The following is a 27,237-nucleotide window of genomic DNA, read 5'->3' on the forward strand; positions in this document are numbered from 1 at the left end:
CAGCACTAGAATACTGACCACTGATGAGGGTACAGTTGCATAGCGGTTATGTTACTGGACTAGTAAGAAAGAAAGACTTGCATTGATATAGCGCCCTTCACGACCACCAGACATCTCACAGCGCTTTACAGCCAATGAAGTACTTTTGAGTGTAGTCACTCAGAGAGCATGTGGAATTCTCTACCGCAGAAAGTTGTTGAGGCCAGTTTGTTAGACATATTCAAAAAGGAGTTAGCTGTGGCCCTTTCTGCTAAAGGGATCAAGGGGTATGGAGAGAAAGCAGGAATGGGGTACTGAAGTTGCATGATCAGCCATGATCATATTGAATAGAGGTGCAAGCTTGACAGGCCGAATAACCTACTCCTGCACCTATTTTCTATGTTTCTATGTCACTCCTGTCATGTAGGAAATGCGGCAGCCAATTTGTACACAAGCAAGCTCCCATAAACAGCAATGTGATAATGACCAGATAATCCGTTTTTTTTTAATGTTGATTGAGGGATAAATATTGGCCAGGACACTGGGGATAACTTCCCTGCTCGTCTTCAAAATAGTGCCATGGGATTTTTTTTTACGCCCACTTGCAAGAGCAGACGGGACCTCGGTTTAACTTCTTATCCAAAAGACAGCACCTCCGACAGTGCAGCACTCCCTGCCTGGATTTTTTTTGTGCTCAAGTCCCTGGAGTGGGACATGAACCCATAACCTTCTGGCCCAGAGGCGAGTGTGCTGCCCACTGAGCTACAGCTGATACTTTAATCCAGAGGCCACGACTAATGATCCGGAGAATATGACTTCAAAATCCCATCACGGGAATTTAAAATTCAGTTAATTAAATAAATCTGGAATAAGAAGCTAGTATCAGACCATGAAACTATTGGATTGTCGTTAAAAACCCATCTGGTTCACTAATGTCCTTTAGGGAAGGAAATGTGCTGTCCTTACCTGGTCTGGCCCATATGTGACTCCAGACCCACAGCAATGTGGTTGACCCTTAACTGCCCTCTGAAATGGCCTAGCGAGCCACTCAGTTGTATCAAAAGGCAATTAGGGATGGGCAATGAATTTTTAAAAATGATGGTGAAGGATGAGCACAACAAATATGGAATGGGGGGGTGTGATTGTATTATTGTTTTTTTGTGTGTTATTTTAAAGACATTCTGTTTTTCAAAGTTATTTTCTGCATTATTCTTGCTTCAGATGGTGGGTGATCTGCTCCCAGTCACTGACCTTGTTCCTGCTTCAGCCACCAGGAGGTACACAGCAAGAAGATGTTATTTTCTGGGAAGAATGGGAACTCTCCATTTTCACTCTTTGATCATGACGTCTTGTTGCCTTCCCACAATTTGCATAATGACAGGATTACTTCCTTTGATCTACACTCCATTCTCTTTTCTTATGCAACCTAACATTCTATTAGCTATTTTTGATAGCAGCCAGGCATCGGTTTACTCTCTCTTTCTCTTGATCCATCTACACTGACACCCAGATCTATTTGCTGATCCCATCTTTCTCCGTATTTTCCTGTAATCCTTCTGCCGGTTCTGTATCCATGAATGCATGACTATACATCTGTCTAAATTGAACTGCATCTGCCAATTGTCTGCCCACTTCCCAAATAGGTGAAGTCCTCTTGTAGCTTGTTCCCAGTCTTCCACTGTATTCACCCATCAACCCCTGTGTTCGCTGACCTACATTGGCTCCCAGTTAAGCAACGCCTCGATTTCAAAATTCTCATCCTTGTTTTCAAATCCCTCCATGGTCTCACCCCTCCCTATCTCTGTAATCTCCTTCAGCCTCACAACACCCACCTCCCAAGATATCTGCGCTCCTGTAAGTCTGGCCTCTTGAGCATCCCTGATTTTTATCCCTCCACCATTGGTGGCCGTGCCATCAGCTGCATAGGCCCTGAACCCTGACCTCTTTATCTCTCTTTCCTCCTTTAAGACGCTCCTTTAAACCTATCTTTTTGGGTCCTTTGATGGCTCGGTGTCAAATTTTGTCTTATAACGCACCTGTGCAGTGCCTTGGGACGTTTTACTAGTTAAAAGCGCTATGTTGTTGTTGTATTAACTAACCCTACTGTTTTGGTGTCATATGCAGCCTTTGAGATGAAGCTACTGACATCCTTTTCCAATTGATTTATGAAAACATTGAAGAATACATGACCCAATACCAAGCCGTGTGGAGCTCCATTTATCTCACCCTCCATCCGCTACAACCTCTTTCCTATTACCCTGCCTGGATTTAACCCATCTCAACTCGTTACCACCAACACCACTCTAATCATTTTCTGAACTAGTTTTTTTTATGACACCATGTCAGAAGCTTTGCTAAACTCCAAGTACATCACATATATATTCTCACCCTTTTTTGTTAATTATATATATTTTTTAAGTCTATTAAATTCCTCTGGCATGATTTCCTTTTTGTAACTCCATGCTGACCCTTAGCAATTAGATGATATTGCCATAGGTGTTCCATTATCATGTCCTTGATAATAGATTCTAGGATTTCCTCTGATTCTGATGTGTAACTAACTGGTCTTTAGTTAATCCAGTCCCTCCAGATCCCTCCAAGCAAAAGTGGAAACCATTCTCTGACATGGGAAATGCACTATTACAATTTCAAGCTTAAAATACCTTAAGCATGATTATTTTATGTGCTTTACATATACGCTATTAGATCAATTTCACTCTCACTAGATCAGTGAGTATTAGAAAGAAAAAAATAACTTGCATTTATATAGCGCTGTTCACCTCAGGACCTCCCAAAGCGCTTTATAGCCAATGAAGTACCTTTGAAGTGTAGTCACTATTGTAATGTAGGAAACATATTGTAAACGAGTTAAATCCCTGGGCTGTGTTTAGTTAGCTAATCTCAACTGGGGCAGCATTATGGATTCTACAGGCACAATGGGCCGAATGGCCTCCTTCTGTGCTGTAAGATTCCACAGTTGACCTCAGTTCCCTTTGCCCAGGGAGTGGGGAGGAATAAGGATTCCACTCCTGATTGCTATCCAGTGACCCATGCTAGAAAGGTTTGCAAATCGGGGCGAGGACAGGGTCAGGTTGTGATGATCCTTACGATAGAATAGCCAGTGCCAGTAGGGTGCCAGAGAGAGGCCCCACTAGCACTAATAGCACCTTCGGGCGAGGAGAGGAGAACAATAAAAATAAAAACATGTATCAGTGGTGCCATGGTCACCACCACTTTCTACCATGCACTTTACAGCCTTCTGGCCTTAACACAGAGTTTAACAACTTGAGACCTTAACCACCGCTGCCATTTTCTCTGGGACAGCAGGTGCTGGCAATGGAGGACGGGCGTTCCAGGGTCGCTGGGAGTGGAGGAGGTGTGTGCTCCTGAGGGCACATGGCCAGCGGCATGGTCTGCACCCTTGGGGTCCACCTGCCTTTCATCTGCCAATTTCCAGGCCATGGTAACCCTCTCCACATTCCCACATTTTGCTATCCCGCTGCAACCATTTACACCTCCTCTGAACCATTTTTTGTTTCTATACTTGTCTTATTATCAACCCCTTTGGTCTTGCACCATCATCCCTTCTGTCATTTAATTACTCCTGTCCTCCACTTTAATCCCTTTTCTTCTTTCATTGCAACAGTGACTACACTCCAAAAGTATTTCATTGGCTGTAAAGCCTTTGAGGCGTCCGGTGGTCGTGCAAGGCGCTATATAAATGCTATATAATCTTTCTTTCCCTGCCCCCTTTCCCCTGTAGTTGCTTAAAAACTGTCCATCTCTAACATCTTCCAGTTCTGCTTAAAGGTCATCGACCTGAAACATTAAATCTTGTTTCTCTCTCCACACTTGCTGCCTGACCTGCTGAGCATTTCCAGCATTTTCTGTTTTTATTTCACCGGCAGTGTTTCACTTTTGTTGATGTGCCAGTGGTAGATGCTTATATTGGTGCAAAGCTCACGTGGTTAAGATAAGTTCCTGATTATGCTTAGCCACACCTGTCTTGTGCCTCTTGAATCCGCTCCACCTCCCACAGCCCTCCGAGGAAAGGGCAGTGCCTGGACCCGGGAGCCTCGCAGTTTGTTTGGAAGAGGGCACAGAAAGGGGAAGGGTTGCATCTAACTGTGTGCGGGACTGGGACCTCAGAAATAGCCACAAGGTGCAAGTGCTGGAATCCCCGCGGCGGCGCCGGACAGACAGGAGCGACTGTCAGAAGAACCGGTTTGACCAAACACCTTGGTGTGAAATAAATCAGGATTGAAGAGGAGGAAATCAGCCAGCATTTGCAATGGAACATTTACATGGACATTCTTGGGATTGGGGGAACATTACCAGCACAGAGGACTGGACCGAGGTGAGTTTTGTGTTTTTAACATGTGTTGTATTGTATAACCGTGTTTAGTGTCAGAGCAGGGCGCTTAACCCCGCAGCACAGTGTACTTACAGCCCAGTGCTGTGGGGCGAGGGCTGATGACCTTAGACCCAGTGTAGTGAGTGTTTGCGGTGAGCTTGCTCCCAACTCCAGGCACTTGCTGCTGGTTTGGCCAGGGTTACGGGACTTGGGGTAAGGGGAAGGAGGGTAAGATTTCCTGGCACCTTCCTGTCGACTCAGGATAGAGAGGCAGAAGCCGACTCTGCCCTGAAATGATTTGAAAGGGGAAAAAAGCCGAGGAAGGTATATTATCAGAGCGAGAGGGGAGACAAGTTGGAGGAGAAATGAGTGATTGCCAGCAATCTGTTTAATGTCCACACTATTTAATGGGATGTTTCCTGCTCTTCAAAGCGGGATCGTTAAGTGATCAGCAAGTTTATTGAGAGTTTATTAACTGGAGGCACCAGGGGCAGCCCCTGTACAAACACAACACAAACTAGATGCGAAAGAAAATAACATATTTAAATTGATTTGTACTTTTTAAACTGGGAAACGATATTAGAATATTTACAATACAAGATCGAATTCTAAAGGTTGGTGAAGTTTTCTTGGTACGGGTTGAAGGATTGTTTTATTTATTTCTCTCTGGGTAGACAAAGTCTTCACCAGTTAGAAACCAACGCGGTTCTCTTTTGTCTGAGTATGTCATGCCGAGATTCCTCGCCCACTACCGAGACTGGCGGAATAGTCTGTGTTTCCAGAAAGCCAGGAAGGGTTAGGCACAGCTACTTGGCCCCTCCTTTCCTGAAGGAGTTCAGCCACCAGAGAACTTACTTTGGAAGTGGAAGCAAGTCTTCCTCGATTCCGAGGGACTGCCTCTGATGATGATGAGATATAGTTCCATAGTGGGCAGGTGTCTAACCCTAAGGTTCGGAGTGCTCCAGACACCTGTATCTGGAACAAGTGATCATTGTGTCAGCTGTGGTTCAGCAGGGAGCACACTGGCCTCTGAGTCATGAAAGTTGTGGTTCCAGGGACTTAGGTACTCCAGTGCAGTGCTGAGGGAGTGCTGCACTGCTGGAGGTGCCATCTTCCGGATGATTAAACTGAGGCCCCATCTGTCCTCTCAGTTGGATGTAAAAGATCCCCTGGCATTATTTGGAAAAAGGGGGGTTTATCCCTCCTGAGTCCATGATCAGATCAGCCATGATCTTACTGAATGGCGGAGCAGACTCGAGGGGCCAGGTGGCCGACTCCTGCTCCTATTTCTTATGTTCTTATGTGACCTGGCCAATATTTATCCCTCAATCAACATAACGTAAAAACAGATTATCTGGTCATTATCACATTGCTGGTTGTGGGAGCTTGCCGTGTGCAAATTCTCTGCCGTGTTTCCCACATTACAACAGTGACTACACTCCAAAAGTACTTCATTGGCTGTAAAGCGTTTTGAGATGTCTGGTGGTTGTGAAAGGCGCTACATAAATAGAAATCTTTCTATCCTTTATTCACATGTATTGGTTATTTGATCCATGGGCTGTATCCCAGCCAATCCTGGTCCACGGGATTGGGATACTGCTCATGTGATAGATAAACATCCTGTTTCTGTAATGTCATTTCTGCCCACATACCTGCACTTCCGGTGGTGATCACTGGATGGTGATCAGAAGAAGAAGCCCTGGCTTATTTTCCCTGTCCCTAGCCCAGAGAATGCTGAGGCCAATTGTAGACCCCAGCCTCTGCCTTGGCTGAGGTCAGCATGTACTAGGGATTAAACTCACAGCCTCCCTCTTCTGCAGAGCTCGGTTATAAGAACATAAGAAATAGGTGCTCATATTTATATTATATAACTTACACTGCATAACTTATAAATGTAAGTTATAAGGCACCCCATCCACCACCTGTAACATTCACTCCCTCCACCACCGGCGCACCATCTATAAGATGCACTGCAGCAACATGCCACGGCTTCTTTGGTAGCACCTCCTAAACCCGCGACCTCTACCACCTAGAAGGACAAGGGCAGCAGGCTCATGGGAACACCATCACCTGCAAGTTCCCCTCCAAGTTACACACCATCCTGACTTGGAAATATTTTGCCGTTCCTTCATCGTCACTGGGTCAAAATCCTGGAACTCCCTCCCTAACAGCACTGTGGGAGTACCTTCACCACACGCACTGCAGCAGTTCAAGAAGGTGGCTCACCATTACCTTCTTAAGGGCAATTAGGGATGGGCAATAAATACTGGCCTTGCCAGCGACGCCCACATACCGGAACGAATTAACAAAAGATACACTTGCTTTGCCTACTGAGCCACTATGGGAGCTTTTGCCAAACAAAAATCATCTGTCAAAGATATGTCATTGCATCATGAAAGGGCTATTGTTTAAAGTTGACATAATGTGATTAGGTGAATCTGCTGCGTAGCTGTTCCAATGACACAAAGATCGTGTCTGTTTTATTTAACATGGTCCAGGTGAGGGATCTTAGTGGGAGGAGGAGGAACCGACACCCATTGTTAGCATCAAACCCTCCAACGTCAAAGCACGAGTTGGAAGAGTTATACTCCCTTCTACTCTGTTCCAACAACATGCCTCAGCATCTCCTCTATTTCAGTGTAACATTTCCATCTCACACACCCGCCATCCTGTGATGTCTGTGAGTGAGATGAACAATTGGTACCAAATTATGAGCATGTCTGTGCTGTGAGCCCGTACCCTTTAGGAACTGGTTGCAGACCAGAGACCAAAGCCATTTCACATAGGACCATAAGTCAGCAGAGAGAGAGACTTCCCCTATCTCTCTGAGCTGGACTCAAAAAACTCCTGAGAAACGAAAGATCAGCGTGTGTCTGCATCTGCCTCTTTAAACAGCGGGGGCAATATTTGGTGTAAGTGTTATGAATAATCCCTTGTATATTTGCCCTGTTTGAACTCTCCATTTTCTATAGAAATTATGGAACTAATGTGAAAAATGTTGATTTACGATGTAAAAGCAAATATGTAAGTAATTGTGGGAAGAAAGCAGTATTTTGGGGAAAACTGATGTCTGGTACAACTGGTGACTTTAGGGTTAATGTTTTCTAATTGATTATCTGATGTTCCATTGCTGTATGTTTTTTGTCTGCAATGTCCAATGGCGTTGCTGCTTCTGGCACTGATAATAGAGGTTGTGTTTATTTGTGGGAGTTTTGCCCAAGTGTTTGGTTATCTGTTCCAAATATCTCCTTATGTGGCTCCGTGTCAAATTTTGTTATTCTCCTGTGAAGGGCCTTGGGGCAGATTACTACGTTATATAAATGAAGTTGCTGTTGATAACTGACAGACTCCTCCCCTTGTCCAACAACATCTTGGAATCTGGGACAGGAAGCAATTCGGGTTAATTTGAAAAAGGAAGGTGATGTTTCAGGTGAAGGTAGTTTCATATTTCATTAAGACAGATTTAGTGAGCAACCTTATAAAATCTTAATCCATTATATTTAGTATATCAGTTTGAGAAATGTAATGGACCCCCTCTCTTTGTGCTTGTCTACTATGTCATTGTAAAATGTGATTTTGTTCCTTCATAGTTCTATATGGCATTGCGCTGGATACAGTTTTCTATGGTGATTTTGAGGTTAGTTTAAAAAAATATATTTTAACATTTTTGCCTATCCAATTTTCTCCTCTCTTCCCCCTGAAGATGTGACTTCTTTCTGGGAATCGGTTCCACAATGTGATAGCAGTCTCCGTGGCCAGTTTATGTGAGCCTAGACAATCGGTGTCAGTAGGCTATTCAACTGTGGAGGGCACCAGTGCTGAGCCAATCCTGTCCCGCCACGTCAACACATGCACACTTCCCAGCAGGACTCACTGAGCGTGATCAGGATCAGGAACTGTGGCTCATTATTTTTCCCCTCCCGAATCCATGGGCACTGAGATCGGTCGCAGCTGTCTACGATAGACTAAGCACAAGCCAGATCAAACCTGGGATCTTCCTGCACTTTATAGCTGAGTTCCCTATTGGTCAGTGCATTTGCTCACTTAGGCATTGGGTGAGATGCTTAAGTTAACATTTTGTTGCTTTTGAAGAGTGTTATATAGCGAATTACAGAATGGATCCACTTTATTTTTCATTTTCTCTCCAAGGAGACTTTTGTATAAAATTATGAGGGGCCTAAATAGAGTGGATAGGAAGGACCTAGTACCCTTTACAAACAGGTCAATAACCAGAGGCTATAGAACTGTGGCATCCGACCAAAGGACCTCGAGAATACAGCAGCTAATAAAATCCAGTGGCGAACCCTCACGAGGACTGCTTGCCAGACCTTCGAAGAAAGCTGATGTCAACGCCTGCGGGACGCTAGAGATAGACAACATCAGGTGGCAGTACTGTCAGCATCAGGCACACTAAACTTCACTTGTCCAGTGTGCAAGAGTCTATGTGCATCCAGAATTGGCCTATACAGCCACTTGAAGACACATGCCATTGATGATTAGCACATCAATGTCTTTGTTGGATACGACAGACTACCAAGATAGATTTAAAGTAATTGTTAGAAGGGGAGTTGAAGAGAACCTTTTTCACTCCAAAGGATGGTGGGGGTCTGGAACTCACTGCCTGAAAGGGTGATAGAGGCAGAAACCCTCATCGCATTTTAAAAGCACTTGAAGTGCCGTAACCTACAGGGCTACGGACCAAGAGCTGGAAAGTGGGATTAGGCTGGATAGCTTTTTTTTTTTGGCCAGCATGGACACGAAGGGACAACTGGCTTCCTTCTGTGATGTAAACTTCTATGATCTTTTTCCTGTGATTCTATTACTCTTTACTGGGTACAGTTCCATGGAAGACATGCAGTCCCTTATATCTCATCCAAATAGCCATTATTATTTATTTATATGCCTTGATGATGTTAGCTGGTCTTAGCCTGGGAAGCATCTTAGTCTATCTGAATGACCAGACTCATGCATTTCCAGCATTCATCACCAGATGGCATTCAAAAGCACTCAGCCAATTTTCCATTCCAGAACTCAAGGTAGCTCCTCTAAGCCCACCCCAGTTAATTCAGCACAAAGCAGGGATTGAACTTGTTCTACATGATTCAAGGAGCCTCCTATCAACAAGAGCAGGCATTGACGATGAGATCCAACACTGCCTCCAGTGCACCAGTGCAGCTTCGGTCGCTGGAAGAAAATAGTGTTTGAAGACCAGGCCCTCAAAACTGTCACCAAGCTCATGGTCTACAGGGCTGTAGTAATACCCACCCACCTGTATGACTCAGAGACGTGGACCATGTACATAGACACCAAGTCGCTGGAGAAATACCACCAGCGATGTCTCTGCAAGATCCTACAAATCCCCTGGGAGGACAGACGCACAAACATTAGCGTTCTCGTCCAGGCCAACATCCCCAGCATTGAAGCACTGACCACACTTGATCAGCTCCGCTGGGCAGGCCACCTAGTTCGCATGCCAGGCACGAGACTCCCAAAGCAAGCGCTCTACTCTGAACCCGTCCACGGCAAACGAGCCAAAGGTGGGCAGAGGAAACGTTACAAGGACACCCTCAAAGCCTCGCTGATAAAGTGCGACATTCCCACTGACACCTGGGAGTCCCTGGCCAAAGACCGCCCTAAGTGGAGGAAGTGCATCAGGGAGGGCGCTGAGCTCCTCGAGTATCGTCATCGAGAGCATGCAGAAATCAAGCGGAAGGAGCGTGTGGCAAACCAGGCTCCTTGCCCACCCTTCCCTTCAATCACTGTCTGTGACAGAGACTGCGGCTCTCACATTGGACTGTACAGCCACCTAAGAACTCATGCTAAGAGTGGAAGCAAGTCTTCCTCGATTCCAAGGGACTGCCTATGATGGTGACATGATTCAGCTATTCATTTGCTAACCCCACTGAGCCATCAGGGGATGAGTACAATATCTCTGGTTCCCAAAGGCATATTCTTGAGTTCAGCAAAAGTGCAGTGGTTCTCTTCAGAGGAGATGGGGAACAGTTGTGGATTATCACTCTATAAATTTCCTCCAATCAAAGTTTAGATGGTGAATATTCTAGATTCATCTCTGTATTGTGGTTTCACACTCTGTGTGTCTCTCAATATTATAGAATCTGTTACTCAATTTCTCTCTACATATATATAATGGTTTCACTCCATGTTTCTCCATTGTGGTTTTACATTCTTTGGGCCCGAAATTGGTGGACATATCGTCGCATACCACCTGCGGACCGCCGACATACCGCCCAAAATTGCCAAATTGATGATATACCGCCGACCCTGCACACCGCCCTTCAGTCGGCGGTGTGCATCTTCACCTATGAATTTTTTATATGTGTCACCGCCCCCCCCCCCCTCCAGTCTCTCTCTCCCCACCCCCCCTCCCCACAGCGATCAGTTTCCCCCCCCCCCACACAGTGATCTCTCCCCTCCCACAGCGATCTTCCCCCCCCCCCCACACAGCGATCAGTTCCCCCCCCCCCACACAGTGATCTCTCCCCTCCCACAGCGATCTTCTCCCCACCCCGCACAGCGATCAGTTCTCCCCCCACACAGTGATCTGTTCCCCCCCCCCCCACTTACCTGCACATCGTTCTCAGGCCGGCAGTCTCTGTCGATTCTGGTTGTTGCTCTTGGGGGGGACGGAGCTTCGCAGCAGCACAACTCGCGACCCGAAGATTCCCGCATAAAAAGGACTCACCGCCCACACACCGCCGGCTGCACTCCGCTCCCCCTGCTGCACTCCGCTTGGCATACCGCCGAGAAAAAAACTGATGAAAATCGTGCACACTCCGCCCCAGCGGTACCTGACGGTGTGCAATGACATACCACCAGCGAACGACCAATTTCGGCCCCAACGTATTCTAGATTCATTCATAGGGTACAGCAGCATAGTGGTTTTGTTATTGGACTAATAATCCAGAGGCCTAGACTAATGATCTGGAGACATGAGTTCAAATCCCATCAGGGCAGCTGGGGAATTTAAATTCAGTTAATTCAATAAATCTGGAATAAAAAGTTAGTGTCAGTAATGGTGACCATGAGACAACTGGATTGTCGTAAAACACCATCTGCTTCACTAATGTCCTTCAGGAAATAAATCTGCCAGTCTGGCCTACATGTGACTCCAGACCCACAGCAATGTGATTTACTTTTAACTGCCCCTCTGAAATGGCAGCTCACCACCATCTTCTCAAGGGCAATTCGGGATGAGCAACAAGTGCTGGCCTTGCCAACAATGCCCACAAATAAATTTTAAAAATCAGTTTTTTTTTCTCTCTCTCTCTCTGTCGTAAATTCTCTATTGCGCTTACATGCTCTCTATGTCTCTGTATTGTAGATTCACTCTCTGTTCTTCGCCTTTATCAGTCTGGATTGTCTTTTTATGTTGTGTGTGCTCTCTCTCTCTCTCTCTCGCAGTATTCTCGGTTCAGGCTCCATCATTGGGTATGCAGCATTGCAGCAGCTGGTACGACACCCAGAGGTAAGGGCACATCTTGAAATTCCTGGGTCACTCAGGCTCCAACTTTCCTTCAATTCCTGGGTGACTTGTCCACTGTGCAGTAAGGAAGAAGAACCACTGAGGCACACTTCCCTCCTCCCACAAAAGTGCTAAGTTATTCGGGTGTACACATCATCCAAGGGCCAGTCTGTAGGACCTCATTCGATTTGCCATTCTTTACAGATAAAACAGGAAAGATTTGCATTTATATAGTGCCTTTCACAACCACCGGACTTCTCAAAGCACTTTACAACCAATGAAGTACTTTTTGGAGTGTTGTAATGTGGGATACATGGCAGCCAATTTGCACACAGCAAGCTCCCACAAACAGCAATGTGATAATGACCAGATAATCTGTTTTTTGTTATGTTGATTGAGGGATAAATATTGGCCAGGGCACTGGGGATAACTTCCCTGCTCGTCTTCAAAATAGTTTCATGGGATCTTTTACGTCCACTTGAAAGAGCAAACGGGGCCTCGGTTTAACGTTTCATCCAAAAGGTAGCACCTCCAGCAGTGCAGCACTGTACTGGCGTGTCAACATATATTTATGTGCTCAAGTCCCTGGAGTGGGACTATGAAATCACAACCTTCTGACTTTGAGGCGAGTGGGCTACCCATTGAGCCACAGCTAACACTTCAGCTGTCGCAAATGAGCCTATTCAACCATGGAGGGTGTGTCACAACCGAGCCAGATTGTGCATACTTCCTAATAGGAGTCTGTGGATAACAGTCATGAGCACGCATCCTGTCTAATATTCCCACTTTCTAGCCCATTAGAACTGTTTAGAAGTTTAGCATCGGAATTACTTCAAAGTCAGATTATCAAACATGACTGCCCCAAATTACCCCGCTTTGCATTCGGCAATACCTTTAGCTCCTGAGCTATCAGTGGAACCTCTACATACCAGCCTCCTTTCAGCAATTCGAAGTATTATTTCTGAATGTCAGTGATAACAGGATTTATGGGTTACTGCGTCATTGTGTATTCTCTACTGTATCAATACTTGCTTCAATAACCTTTTTGTGAATTTTGTACTCATTGAGGTGAGAAATGTTTAATGCTGGGCAATTTCCATTTCAGGCACCTAGAATAAGTGTACCAGTTATAAAGATCCTATGTAAAATGAGTTTGAAGAAATTTCAACCCAATTTCCCTGCAAGCAGGGGCCTAAAGCACAAAACTTGCCCACAACTGGACTAAATTGGCGATCGTGTCAAGTTAACACTCATTTACCCTCCCCCTTTATCCGTGGTCTGCGGAGTAGTCAACAGACATCTCCAATCAATACATAGGGGAGGTCAGGGGGGGGAGGGGGGCTGAAGATGGGCAGAAAGTAACCTACCACATTGGAGGAGGGTTTATTGAGAGCCAATTCTAGTTTTGCTTTGACCAACAAACTGTGAGCCACTGATCCGGTGTCCTTGTTTCTTCAGATTCGCCCTCTGTTCTACCTGAGTTTGTCTGACCTGATGCTGGGAGTTTGCTGGCTGATTGGCGTGCTGCTCTATGGGGAGTCCCTCAGTGGTCAGAGCGCTGCCTGCTACAATCTCCAGGTGCTGGGACAGGTAAGCACTCTCAAGGCAAACGGGATGGGAGAGAAGGGGAAGGGAGAACGGCAATGAGGGAAGTTGGAGGGTGTACTGTATGCTCTTGCGGTTACAGCCGAGCCAGGGTGTCCCTGGAGATGGAGCACGCGGTGTCCACCGGTACGCTCGTGGCCTTCCGCGAGAGGTGGGTGCCGGAAGGACTGGACTGCATCATCACCCCAGCAACCAAATTTTAGTTTAATTTGTTTATTGTGCTGGTTTTTTAGTGCCCCCCCCCTCCCTTTTAGCCAGGGGGCACTTGTATAATTTGTATTTCAGTGCCACCGCCCCCCCCAAAAAAAACCAAGGGGGCACTTGTTTGAAAGTGTTTGGTGTTCCCCCCCCCCCCCCCCCCCCCCCCTTTAATCAGGGGGCACTTGATTACTGATCACAACTTAAAATAGTTGTAGAGCTGTTGATGCGGTTTTAGGTGGCAGGTGGACGAGAGGGCTGTGGCTGGCAAGGTGACCAGGGTCAGGGATCTGCTCGATGGTGGAGGAGCAGGCTGGATGGCGTCAGACATGCTGGCATGGCGCCTAAACTGGGCTGATGTCCGGCGCACGGCCAATGCCATCGAGTCGCTAAAAACAGCGCTGGGCCCTGACTCCCTTCCGGACGGAATTCCTCATCGGCACCAAGCCCCGAAACCTCCCTCGGGAGCCGGCGCCTCACAACTTGAGCCTCCTCGGGGAAATCCCCTCCGTGCCGTTCAGTTCTGCGTGGAGGGGATTCCTGTACGGGCTGTTCTTGCACACTCTCCACCTTGCCATCCTCGCCGGCTGTCCGAACACGCCATGGCGTACCATCTTGCCTTCCGGAGGAGACGGGCGTCCCCAATGGAGTCCTCCCTACGCAGGAGTCCTCCCCTTATTTATTGGGGACTTGGCCTGGAGGGTGTTGCATAGAGCAGTCCTGTACAATAAGTTTTTAAGTCGATTCACGGGCTCCCAGGCCACCTGTAATTTCTGCAGTCGAGAGAAGTCCATGTTCCACGTTTTTATTGAGTGTGCAAGGTTGCAGCCCCTCTTCCAATATCTGAAGGGGCTGCTCCTCAAATTCTGGTTGCACTTCAGTCCCACACTCCTGATCTTTGGGCACCCTGTGCGGAGGGGAGGGGAGTGGGCTGGTCGGAAGGTCTCCTCGTAGGACTGCTCCTGGGCATGGCCAAGGGGGCCTCAGCCGGTCCAGGCAGCGGGCGGTCGAGGGGGTCGTTCAGCCTGACTGCTTGCCTCTCTTCCGCGGCTACATCCCTGGAGATGGAGCACGCGGTGTCCACCGGTACGCTCGCGGCCTTCCGTGAGAGGTGGGCGCCGGAGGGACTGGAGTGCATCATCACCCCCGGCAACCAAATTTTAATTTGAACCACATGTAAAAAGTTAATTTGTTTAAGTTTGACGGTTTTAGTGCCCCGCCCCCCACTTTTAGCCAGGGGTCACTGTATAATTTGTGTTTCTGGTGCCCTCAAAAAAAAAAAACCAAGGGGGCACTTGATTTAATGTTTATGTGTTACAGATACAACTCAAAATAGTTGTAGAGCTGTTGAGTTGGGAGTAGCTTAGCCAGTCACGTGATGTTCACAAGACTCAATAAAACCCCAGCCAGTTGGGTTTAGGGGACCCACGATGAGGCAGGTGGTTGTGAGCCTAGTGGATGAACTGGTAATGTGTAGTGTGATTGTTAAACCTTTGCTAATAAAACAACTAGTTCTTAATAGCAATATGTTACTATGAATGCTTAAGCAAAGGACCCATGAAGCAAATACATTACAAAGGGTATGAAAGGGGGAGGTGAAAATTTCCATAACATCTGCCAGATGTGTCAGCTGTGGCTCAGTGGGTAGCACTCTCGCCTCTAAGTCAGCAGGTTGTGGGTTCAAGTCCCACTCCAGGGACTTGAGCATAAAATCTAGGCTGACACTCCAGTGCAGTGCTGAGGGAGCGCTGCACTGTCGGAGGTGCCATCTTTCAGATGAAACGTCTGCTCTCAGGTGGACGTAATAGATCCCATGCTGTTATCATACATTGCTGTTTGTGGGAGCTTGCTGTGCGCAAATTGGCTGCTGCTTTTCCTACATTACAACAGTGACTGTACTTCATTGACTGTGAAGTGCTTTCGGACGTCTTGAAAGGCGCTATAGAAATGCAAGTCTTTCTTTCTTTAGAGGACATTTTCATCCTTGTTAAAGTTTTAACAATCCCATTTGTCCTTTCTTTCCAATTTTCTCCCGATCTCTGCTCTCCTCTCCTGACACTTGCTGGAGTACAGTCCCATGGGGGTTGGTCACCCTGCACTTCCTCAGCCAGGCTGATCTTGTGTAAGCCTAGACAACTGATTGTCCACAGGTTGTCTACTCGGAGCTCCATCACGGCAAACGGGCCAAAGGTGGGCAGCGGAAACGCTACAAGGACATCCTCAAAGCCTCCCTGATAAAGTGCGACATCCCCACTGACACTTTGGAGTCCCTGGCCCAAGACCGCCCTAAGTAGAGGAAGTGCATCCGGGAGGGCGCTGAGCACCTCGAGTCTCAACGCCGAGAGCATGCAGAGGAAAGACCATGCGACAAACCTGTCCCACCCACCCCTTCCCTCAACGACTATCTGTCCCACCTGTGACAGAATCTGTGGCTCTCATATTGGACTGTTCAGCCACCAAAGGACTCACTTCAGAAGTGGAAGCAAGTCTTCCTCGATTCCGAGGGACTGCCTATGATGATGATGTTGATGTCCACAGGATATTTGATGGTGGTTGCATCTCAGCCAAGCCAAATCTTATCCTCATCCAATTACCAGACAGGCACTTCCGAGCGCGAGAGTTTCTGACTAATGATCAAGAGCAGAAACGCGGGATAATTTCCCCTCCCTAATGCAGGGTGCCAATTATAGTAGCTATTCTGTCACCCCAGCTGAGATGAGACTCCACTATTCAATGAACTCCAACATCGTACAACTCATAAGAACAAAAATCGTGGAGACTTGGGAACAACCTGGGAGATGTTCAGCAGATAAGATTAGGAGAAAGTGGGAGAGAATAGATACAAATGGCAAAATAGAACATCTTGGGGTCTTGAAAGGCGCTATAGAAATGCAAATCTTTCTTTAGAGGAAATGGATGGAGATCTGAACAAATCTGTGTGCGAGCGTGCACATTTTTCAGGGTAAGATTTGCGTATAAAGTAACAAACTGAATAGAAGATGGACAGTACACCCAGTGACACAGTAGCTGGTAGGGACAGGAGTAGATTCCATCGTGAGTCTGCTGCAAGTGTATATTGGTTTGAGTCCCATGGCTTTACTTTTGGCACCTCAAACCACAAGATTGTTCCCGCGCCAACTATGTGCAACAGATTGACCTATTTTCCATCCACTTTCTCCCCCAGTTACCACCTCCCTTCTCCTGGAGCACACACCCTTGTTGAGTTACTGTTCATGGGCACTCCAAAACCTCAGCCAAATGGCCATTTTTCACATGTCAGCCTGGCCACCTCTTCGAATACTGGGGCAGCAGCGTTGAGGTGCTATCAGACCTAGTGGCCAAATGCCTCCGGCACCCAGTGTGTGCCCATGTAGTTCCCAATCCAAGGAAGGGATCCAAGGATTCTCTAAATCTGGCTCCACTACATAGAATTACATAGTCTACCGCACAGAAACAGGCGAGTCAGCCCAGCAGGTCCATGCCGGTGTTTATGCTCTACACGAGCCCCCTCCCACCCCACCTCATCTCACCCCGTCAGCATATCCTTCTGTTCCTTTCTCTCTCTTGTGTTTTTCTAGCTTCCCCTTAAATGCATTGATGCTTATGCAGTGTCAGCTGTGGCTCAGTGGGTAGCACTCTTGCCTCTGAGGCAGAAGGCTGTGGGTTCAAGCCCCACTCCAGGGACTTGAGCCTAAAAATTAGACTGACACTCCAGTGCAGTGCTGAGGGTGTGCTGCAATGTCAGCGGTGTCGTCTTTTGGCTGAGGCATTAAGCCGAGGCCCTGTTTTCTCTCTCAGGTGGATGTTAAAAGATCCCATGGATCCTATTGAAGAGCAGGGGAGTTATCCTTCAATCAAACAAACAGATTGTTTCATTATCACATTGCAGTTTGTGGGAACTTGCTGTGTGTTAATTGGTTGCCATGTTCCCTACATTACAACAGTGTCTATACTCCAAAAGTACTTAATTGGCTGTAAAATGCTTTGAGATGTCTGGTGGTCATGACTGGTGCTATATAAATGCAAGTTCTTTCTTTCTTTCCACCTCAACTACTCTTCATGGTGACGAGTTCCACATTCTCACCACTCTCTGGGTAGTTTCTCCTCAATTCCCTATGGGATTTATTAGTGATGAGTTTATATTTATGGCAGCTAGTTTTGGTCTCCCCCACAAGTGGAAACATCTATATCAGAAGTTTCACTACCAAGTGAGATACTGGGCAATGAGGCAGTAAATACATTCTTGAAGATTTATTTTGAGGCTGTTGAAGTGATGATGTCCCTCTGGTGCTGCACAATCTGTATTGCAGGTGCTGTATATCTCATCGTTTTGCTACACCCTGAACTACACCTGGTGCCTGTACAGTGATCTGAGGACAAGGATTCATATGATGGTGAATGACACATCTTCCCTGGTGAGTGTTTCTTTAAATTACAGCTGGGCAGCACAGAGCTCACCCCCTGTCCCGTACGTATCCATATTTTTAATTTTCCTATTAAGATGAATTTCTTTGCCCCTTAAAACGTTGACTCTCCCCTTCTTCTCCTTCCCCCCCCCCCAAGAGCGCTGACTTACATTGGGTTATGGTCCACAAGTGGTACCTCGCCCCGAGTGGCGACTATTTGTGTGCGAGCCTAGCGGGCGCGCGCTAGTATACTATTCAACTGTGAGGGCAGCATCCCAGTCAGATCCACACTCTGGCGTCGCCCACAGGAACTCTATCTAGCCCCAGGGGGTCCTGAGGTCGTCTGTAGTCCCCCCCCCCCCCCCCCCCCTACTGCAAGCCCAGCTCAAACCTGGCAACTTCCTGGTCCATCCGGTTCCGTCCCACTCTCCTCGGTGCATTCGCTCTCCGATCCTTCGGGAAGTGAGCGTTCTCGCGGGAATCATTTTATTTTTATTTCCTCCCGTGATGAAATGTTTGGGACTCTGCTCGTGCCACCTTCGGGCAGCCTCCATAACCGTGCCCAATTCTGAAATATAAACATAAAATGCAGGACGTTCTCAGCGGGTCAGGCGGCATCTGTAGAGAGAGAGAGAGAGAGAGAGAGAGAGAGAGAGGGTGGAAATTCGGTGCCACCCACCGGGGGGCGCTACCTTTAGCGCCGGGCGATGTCTACCGCCTCCAAGTGGGATATTCAGCTGTTTCGCCCAAAAGGAGAGTGGAACGCTAAGGGAAGCATTTCACACTCCTCCTCGGGCGTTAACGGAGCGATAGTGCAGGAGGCCCGCTCATATTTTTTGCCGCTCGGATGCCGGCATCCTGTCGCCTGAAGAGGGCGGGGAAAAAAAAACCATGTGGAAAATTTCAAGGACTTACATCCACACTTCCCCCACTGCTGCCACGAATAAATAGAAATAAAAAAAAAAAATGACAATTACCATGCTCTCCGGGGTCGTCGCTATACCGACTGCTTTCCCTGTCCGGAGCAGTGCCAGGCGCTACGGCAGGCGAAAGCAGTCAATTTGGCAACCGTGGAGCTACAGGCGTTGCACAATCGGTGATGTCAGCCAGTGGGTGGCGCTAACGAGCGGAGCGCAAACTGTCAGCGCCGCCACTAAACCTTCACTGAAGTTCGCGGCAGGCGCTGACAGCGCGGTGCTCGGGCGAGAGGACCTCGTTAATGCCCCTTTGAGGCGCTAACACACCGAATTTCCACCCCTAGAGTTTCTGCCTGTGTTAAGTGTGATCACTTGTTTAATCGCTAGGATAGAAATAGTCAGATCAGTCTACCCTGAAGTCCACTCCAGGTCTTGTGTCCCTCTCGATAAATGTATTCCGTTTTGCTCCCAAGCAGCAGTTTGATCGATCAGCCCCTATTGGGTCTTTGCAACACCAGTGTTGATACTCGGGTGGGATTAGAGCAGAAAGCTCTCGATGAAGAGCTTGTACCTGTACAGGAGGATGGGCCGAGCCTCCGTCTCAGCTGTAAATTCAATGATTCCACCATGCTCCGGTATTGTAGTTACATTAGTGTTACAATGCCAGGTGTGATTGGAAACAGTTTGTACAGTTAAAGTAACCAGGGCTGTGGTTTTTGTTATTTTCCTGCTCTCCTCCCCTGCAGCCTAACGGGGCAGTTGCACAATCTCTGGCGCCTCATCCAAACGGGCGCCCTCCACATGAGCCCAAGCAGTGCAGGCTATTCGACCGTGAAGGGCGTTGCAGCCAATTCTGATCCTGTTTCCATCTGCACTCATGCACTCTCTCCAACAGGATTCCCTGGACAGCGGGGACCAGGAACAAGAACCCTGATTGAATTTCCCTTCCTTTTAGCCCAGGGTCTCCTCAGGATTATTGTAGTTTCCCTAATACCAAACCTGGTTGCAACGAGCTAACATAGCGCAGGCCAGAAAATCAAAGCTGGGACCTTCCTAGTCTGTGTGGCCCAGTGCATTTCAACTCCGACCCAACTGGGCGAAGCTAATTCTGCTTTACAATAGCTGACCTTGCGTCGTATAATTAACCATTCATTCATTCATTCATAGGCGGTCCCTCAAACGAGGATGACTTGCTTCCACAAGAATTCACAGCTGTTTCAATGAAGGACCCGATGTTCCAGTCCTGAACTCCAATTAAGTGGGTGGAAGATGCCTGTGCGTGGATTTTTTTAATGTGTGGTGGCCGTTGCACATCAGCCACCACACGGGCTTGACGGAGCTAGGCCTTGGTCCAGTGGCAAGGGTTAACCAGGACGACTGGAGACCTGCTCTGCTGCACGGACCTAGCGCACACATATTGCAGTGTGGGCTGGCCCGTGCTGCCCCTGGGCCCTTGGCTCTTTTGGACCCCGTACCCTCATTCGCTGCACCTTCGTCCGCGGTGTTCCAGGGTCCGGCGTCCAGCTCTATTTATAGCCCCGACCTGCGGTGGTGTTCTTACACAGGTCGGGGCGGCCCACGATGTTAACCATTGCATTTCTTAATCTCATGGTTTCATGTTGAGATTTTATCTTCTTTCTTGCACTTGTAAGATTTTCAAAAATAGTATCAAAATGAATTGCCAGAGTTGACTGTGGCTCTGATCTTGTTATTTTTATTTTGTTTCAAGTAGTTGACAGAAAGAAGTGGCAAACTGTACAGGATCCTAATAATCTTTTCCAGGTAAAATATGCACAATTTATTCTTTTTTTTGTTGCCAATTCCCCTTCTCTCTTTTGAAGTTGCTGACTCTCTGCTGGGATTATGGTTCCATGGGTTTCAGCCACGTTGCTAAAACACCCATTCTGTATGGGTGAACCTACAGCTATTCGGCTTTGGAGGGCATTGCAGTCAACCCCACTCTTGTCCTCACCTGGCGCGTGCAAACACACACACACCTTTTACTGAAGTCACTGCCACATTTTTCTCTTCTCTAACACGGGGTGGGGTGGGGTGGGGGGGGGGGGTCAGTTGTAGCGGCCTGCTGAGATCAGTAAATGCTCCGCAAATTGGGGGTTGAATGTGGGATCCTTTTATCTATGCTCATCTGGACACCCTCATCCATGCCTTGGCTACCTCCAGACTGGACTATTCCAATGCTCTCCACCTTCACCCTGCGTAACCTGAGCTCATCCAAAACTCTGCCGACGGTATTCTAACTCGCACCAAGTCCTGGTCACCCTTCACCCCTGTGCTCGCTGACCTACATTGGCTCCTGGTCCGGCAATGCTGCGATTTAAAAATTCTCATCCTTGTGTTCAAATCCCTCCATTGCCTCGCCCCCTCCCCATCTCTGTAACCCCCTCCAGCCCCACAACCCTCCGAGATCTCTGCACTCCTCTAATTCTGGCCTCTTGCACAACCTCGATTTTCATCACTCCACAATTGGTGGCCGTGCCTTCAGCAGCCTAGGCCCCAAGCTCTGGAACTCCCGACCTAAACCTCTCCCCCCCCCCCCCCTCTCTACCACCCTTTCCTCCTTTTAAATCACTCCTTAAAACCTACCTCTTTGCCCAAGCTTTTGGTCACCTGTACTAATATGTCTTTATTTGGCTTGGTGTCAAATGTTTGGCAGATACAGCTCCTATGAAGGGGCTTGGGACATTGTATTATGTTAAAGCTCTATAAATGCAAGTTGTTGTTGTATATGAATAATGATGCTGAACATTTAATCCACTAGAGGGAGCAGGAATTTCCAAACTCTCCCTGGCACAGGTTAAAACTTCCTCTACAACCCAACAATGTGCCTCACATAATCATAGACACGCGTGGAATCTCGCATCCAACTGATGTCACTGCAACAAATGCAACAAATGCTTCAGCATGAGCCTGTTGCAGCGACCAACATGGGGTCAAGGATTGGACCCAACCGCCTGGTTTTTGAGTAGGATGGGCACTTCAAAAATATAAAACTAACTCCAGAAGTCTTATTTTTCTTTTCCCCAAATAGAAATCCATTTTTCCCACTTATGCTTGTTACCCTTGATGTGTAGGCGATCATTATTAAAGATATTGAGATTAATATCGTCATTAACCCTACACCCTGCAATATCTCTTTCCCATCTGTTTTACAGTGTAAATTGGGAACACGGGAACATTTGTGCAAGAATTCATGGAGGTTGTTAACTCCCAATGTGAACTGGATTGAAACTGCCTGAAGCTTATTTTACTCATGACCTTTACGGCCCGTTGAGAAAAGGCTCTCACCCCACTAATTCCTCAGCTATTTTCTCTTGCAGTTTGATTCCCCTCCTACTGATGGTGCCTGTATTTTGTGTTGGAAATGGATACACTTGTTACTCCAACTATAGCTACTCGTAAGTAATGTATATCACGACATGGCCGCCTTGTGGTATTGTTAAAACTAACAAAGCTCTGACGTCCTCGCCATAATCTCCTTCATTTCTAAGACCGACTACTTCCACCTTTGTAACATCGCCCGTCTCCGTTCCCTGCCTCAGCTCATCTGCTGCTGCAACCCTCATCCATGCCTTTGTTAGCTTTAGACTCAACTATTCCAATACGCTCTTGGCTAGCTTCCCATCTTGCACCCCCGCCTCCCCATAAACTTGAGCTCATCCATAACTCTGCTGCCCCTGTCCTAACTCGCACCAAGTTCCATCACCCACTGCCTGCTGACCTACATTGACTCCTGATCTGGCAAGGCTGCAATTTTAAAATTTGCATGCTTGTTTTCAAATCCCTCCATGCCCTCGCCCCTCCCCATCTCTGCAACCTCCTCCAACCCTACAATAAGAACATAAGAAATTGGAACAGAAGTAGGCCATACGGCCCCTCGAGCCTGCTCCGCCATTCAATAAGATCATGGCTGATCTGATCATGGACTCGGCTCCACTTCCCCACCCGCTTCCCATAACCCCTTATCCCCTTATCGCTCAAGAAACTGTCTATTTCTGTCCTAAATTTATTCAATGACCCAGCTTCCACAGCAGTCCGAGGCAGCAAATTCCACAGATTTACAACCCTCAGAGAAGAAATTCTTCCTCATCTCTGTTTTAAATGGGCGGCCCCTTATTCTAAGATCATGCCCTCTAGTTCTAGTCTCCCCCATCAGTGGAAACATCCTCTCTGTATCCACATTGTCAAGCCCCCCTCATAATCTTATACATTTCGATAAGATCACCTCTCATTCTTCTGAACTCTAACGAGTAGAGGCCCAACCTACTCAACCTTTCCTCATAAGTCAACCCTCTCATCCTCGGAATCAACCTAGTGAATCTTCTCTGAACTCTCTCCAAAGCAAGTATATCCTTTCGTAAATATGGAAACCAAAACTGCTCGCAGTATTCCAGGTGCGGCCTCACCAGTACCATATATAACTGTAGCAAGACTTCCCTGCTTTTATACCCCATCCCCTTTGCAATAAAGGCCAAGATACCATTGGCCTTCCTGATCACAACCCTCTGAGATCTCTGCGCTCCTCCAATTCTGGCCTCTTACACATCCCCCATTGGCGGCCATGCCTTCAGCTGCCAAGGCCCTAAACTTTGGGATTCCCTCCCTAAACCCCTCCACCTCTCTATCTCTCCCTCCTCCATTAAGAGGCTCCTTAAAACCTACCTCTTTGACCAAGCTTTTGGCCACCTGTCCTAATATCTCCTTATGTGGCTTGGCATCAAATTTTGTTTGATAATTGCTGTTGTGAAGCGCCTTGGGCAATTTTACTACATCAAAGGTGCTATATAAATGCAAGCTGTGATTTGGTGCATTGTCAGGCCATCAACACGGACAAGTGACTGGCTCCTGGGCACCTGGGCAGGTAGCTGATTCCTGGGAAGGTGTCTGGCTTCTGGGCAGGTTGCTAACTCCCAGGTAGGGATCTGACACCTGGGCCTGTGCCTGACTCCGGGCAGGTAACTGATTTCCAGGCAGGTGTCTGACCACTTGACAGCTACTGCTCTGTAACAGGCCTTTGGGGGAGCACCAAAGCGCTCTGGCTCTTCCTCCGATAAACCTCAGCTGAGGTGAACAGCCCATTGCAAGAGGAATGACGCATACACAAACCCACCTCCCAGCTGTAATGGATTTGCTTCATGGGTTCTTTGCTTAAGAATTCATAGCAACACATTGCTATTCAGAACTAGTTGGTTTATTAGGAAAAAGGTTTAACAAATCACACTACACATTACCAGGCTCACAACCACCTGCCCCATTACAGATCCCCCAAACTCAACTGGCTGGGGTCTTATTGAGTCTTGTGAACATCACATGACCAGCTAAGCCACTCCCAACTCAACAGCTCTACCAGCCTGTGAGCATACTCATAGCTGCATACATTACACCAGCACTCTGCACAACAAGTTTTAAAGAGTTACGAACAAAACTGACTCTGGATCAATGCGGCTGCCAGTGGGGTATTGAGCCCTACAGGCCAGGAAGGTTGTCCGTTCAATCTTTGATCTGTGTTGAGTCAGCTGATCTCCGCCCAGGCGGCTCATTCCTGCACCATGTGATCAGTGAGGCCATGAGTCACCAGGTTGCTGATTCACTGGTTGAAAAATTTCCACCTGGAATTGTTTTGCTCTTTTCGTTTATCTCTGCACTCTATTGTGTGGAGAGGTTAAAGGTTACAGGAGCAGTAGGTTGACGTCTCTCTTGTCTGGCTCACCACAGGTGCCTCCTCCTGCACACCGGAAAGCTCGAACTGAACAACAGTTATAATAAGGTCAATAAGTCCGCATGTTACATTGTGTACCTGTACAGCACCATCATCTTCCTCGTTACCTTCTTTTTTACTTTACTTGGACTTGTGGTGAGGATTATTTATTTATTTCCTTCACGTTATAGTTTCCCCCTCCTCCATTTTAAATGTTTATGTTTTCCATTGATTAGCTGAATCCTCTGGATGAGATTGGAGGTAGGTGATAGGCTGCCACTCCCACTTGAGATACCCACTGGAAGATGCACAAGTGTGACTTGGTAGATACATGCCCCTATTCCACATAGAAATACATAGAAGTTACAACATGATATTCAATGGCATTACCATCGCCGAATCTCCCACCATCCACATCCTGGGCAGTGGGGGGGTGTCACTATTGACCAGAAACGTAACTGGACCAGTCACATAAATATTGTGACTACAAGAGCAGGTCAGAGGCTGGGTATCCTGCAGCGAGTGTCTCACCTCCTGACTCTCCAAAGCCTTTCCAGCAGAAGCATGGGAACACCACCAAGTTCCCCTCCAAGTCTCACACCATCCTGACTTGGAAATATATCGCCGTTCTTTCATCGTCGTTGGATCAAAATCCTGGATCTCCCTCCCTAACAGCACTGTGGGAGCACCTTCACCAAACGGACTGCAGCGGTTCAACAAGGCGGCTCACCACCACCTTCTCAAGGGCAATCGGGGATGGGCAATAAATGCCGGCCTTGCCAGCAACGCCCACATCCCATGAATGAATTTTACAAAAAGAGTTCTAAGAGGTTTGTCAAGCAAGATCATCCCTTCTGAAATCCGTGCAGGCTACTTCTAACTAATTTATCTAGATACATGGACATTTCATAATTAATTAAAGACTCTAAAATTTTTCTTACCACAGATGTTAAACTAACTGGCCTGGAAATACCTGGATTTCCTCTATCTTGCTTTTTTAAAGATGAGTCGCATATTAGCCACTCTCCAGTCCTCCAGCACAGATTGTAGAACAGATTGTCCCAAAAAACAGGATCTGGGACACAGCTCCGTATCCCCCATGGCCTCGCCCTTCCCTATCTCTGTCATCTCTTTCAGCCTCACAACCCGCCGAGATGTCTGCATTCCTCAAATTCTGCCCTCTTGAGCAACCCTGATTATAATCGCTCAACCATTGGTGGCCGTGCCTTCAGCTGTCTGGGCCCTAAGCTCTGGAACTCCCTCCCTAAACCTCTCCGCCTCTCTCCCTCTCTTTCCTCCTTTTAAGACGCTCCTTAAAGCCTACCTCTTTGACCAAGCTTTTGGTCACCTGTAATTTCTTCTTATGTGACTCGGTGTCAAATTTATTTGTTTTGTCTTATGACACTGCTGTGAAGCGGCTTGGGACGTTTTACTACATTAAAGGCACTATATAAATAAACGTTGTTGTACTACACTGGAGTGACAGCCTGGATTTTGTGCTCACATTTCTAGAGTGGAATTTGAAATTATGACCTTCTGACTCGGAGGCAAGAGTGCTACCATTGAGCCACGGCTAACATCACACAGTAGGGCTGCCCTGAGAGCCAGTTCTGTAAAATAAATAGGCTATAACCGGCCTTCCCTCTGTTTCATTTCCTTAGAAGGGAATTTTTCTATTAACTAAATTTAAACGTTCTGCAATCTGTGGTGGTTACAGTAGGTGGGGTACGGAGATTTGTGTGAGCGTGAATGCAAATGTTGTTTGGGAGTAGATTTTTTTTCTAATACATAGTTCCCTTTTCTAAATACAGAAAATGATGGGGCTAAATTTATGATGCTGTGACATAATATGAGTTGGACTGGTCAGTGACCAATGCTTTTGGTTGATACAAAGTTTCCGGGGTTTGTTTTTGGCTAATTATCCCCTCCCTTTCCTGAAGGCACCTCCTGCAATACAATTGCACAGGTACCCTCCGGATTTTACCCAATTGACCATGAATGAGGCTTAGACACTGAGTGTCCATGGGACACTTGACCATGAGGGCACCACAGCTGGGTCAGACCCTGTCCTCGCCCACCCTGCACACCTCCAGAAGGAGTCACTGGATAGGGATCGGACTAGCTGATTCTTTCTCTCCTTTGTTGAGGGCTATTGAGGCCAATTATAGTAGCGCTAGTGCTGCTCTGATTGGAATCAGCGAAAGCGACACAGACTGGGACTCCAGGCAGAGCATTCTGGTTGTATTATTCCGCCTTTGGTGGCCGTGCCTTCAACCATCAAGGCCCTAAGCTCTGGAATTCCCTCCCTAAACCTCTCTGCTTCTACTTCCTTCTCCTCCTTTTAAGTTGCTCCTTAAAAACCTACCTCTTTGACCAAGCTTTTATCTCTTCGTTGGTCGAATAGCCTCTTACTTGCACATTCGATATTGATTAAAAGAGTTTGGCCACTGCACTCGATAGTTTTATTGACCTACTTAAAAGTAAATGTTACTACCAATCACAAGCAATGCTTAACATATATAGGAATAAGCAGTAAAAACGCAATACTCACCTGTACCTAGGGCGCAAAGGTGACCAAT

At 47.2% G+C, this 27,237-nt stretch overlaps 1 protein-coding gene across 2 annotated transcripts in view; it reads left to right on the forward strand.

Moving 5' to 3' along the window:
* The first annotated feature begins 4,008 nt into the window (after positions 1–4,008).
* tmem116 (transmembrane protein 116) overlaps positions 4,009–27,237 on the forward strand; it is a 38,495-nt gene continuing 15,266 nt past the window's right edge. Inside the window, exons 1-8 of one of the 2 annotated variants that reach the window (XM_070886379.1) lie at positions 4,009–4,336; positions 7,924–7,970; positions 11,756–11,819; positions 13,275–13,406; positions 17,930–18,034; positions 20,675–20,724; positions 22,281–22,358; positions 24,676–24,814. In XM_070886379.1, the coding sequence (XP_070742480.1) occupies positions 4,271–4,336; positions 7,924–7,970; positions 11,756–11,819; positions 13,275–13,406; positions 17,930–18,034; positions 20,675–20,724; positions 22,281–22,358; positions 24,676–24,814 (681 nt within the window). In that variant the 5' untranslated portion in view covers positions 4,009–4,270. The remainder of the gene's footprint in view (positions 4,337–7,923; positions 7,971–11,755; positions 11,820–13,274; positions 13,407–17,929; positions 18,035–20,674; positions 20,725–22,280; positions 22,359–24,675; positions 24,815–27,237) is intronic. The other variant, XM_070886381.1, reaches the window with a different exon arrangement.

Source organism: Pristiophorus japonicus, chromosome 8 (assembly GCF_044704955.1).
Source record: "Pristiophorus japonicus isolate sPriJap1 chromosome 8, sPriJap1.hap1, whole genome shotgun sequence".
Classification (NCBI taxonomy): Eukaryota; Metazoa; Chordata; class Chondrichthyes; family Pristiophoridae; genus Pristiophorus; species Pristiophorus japonicus.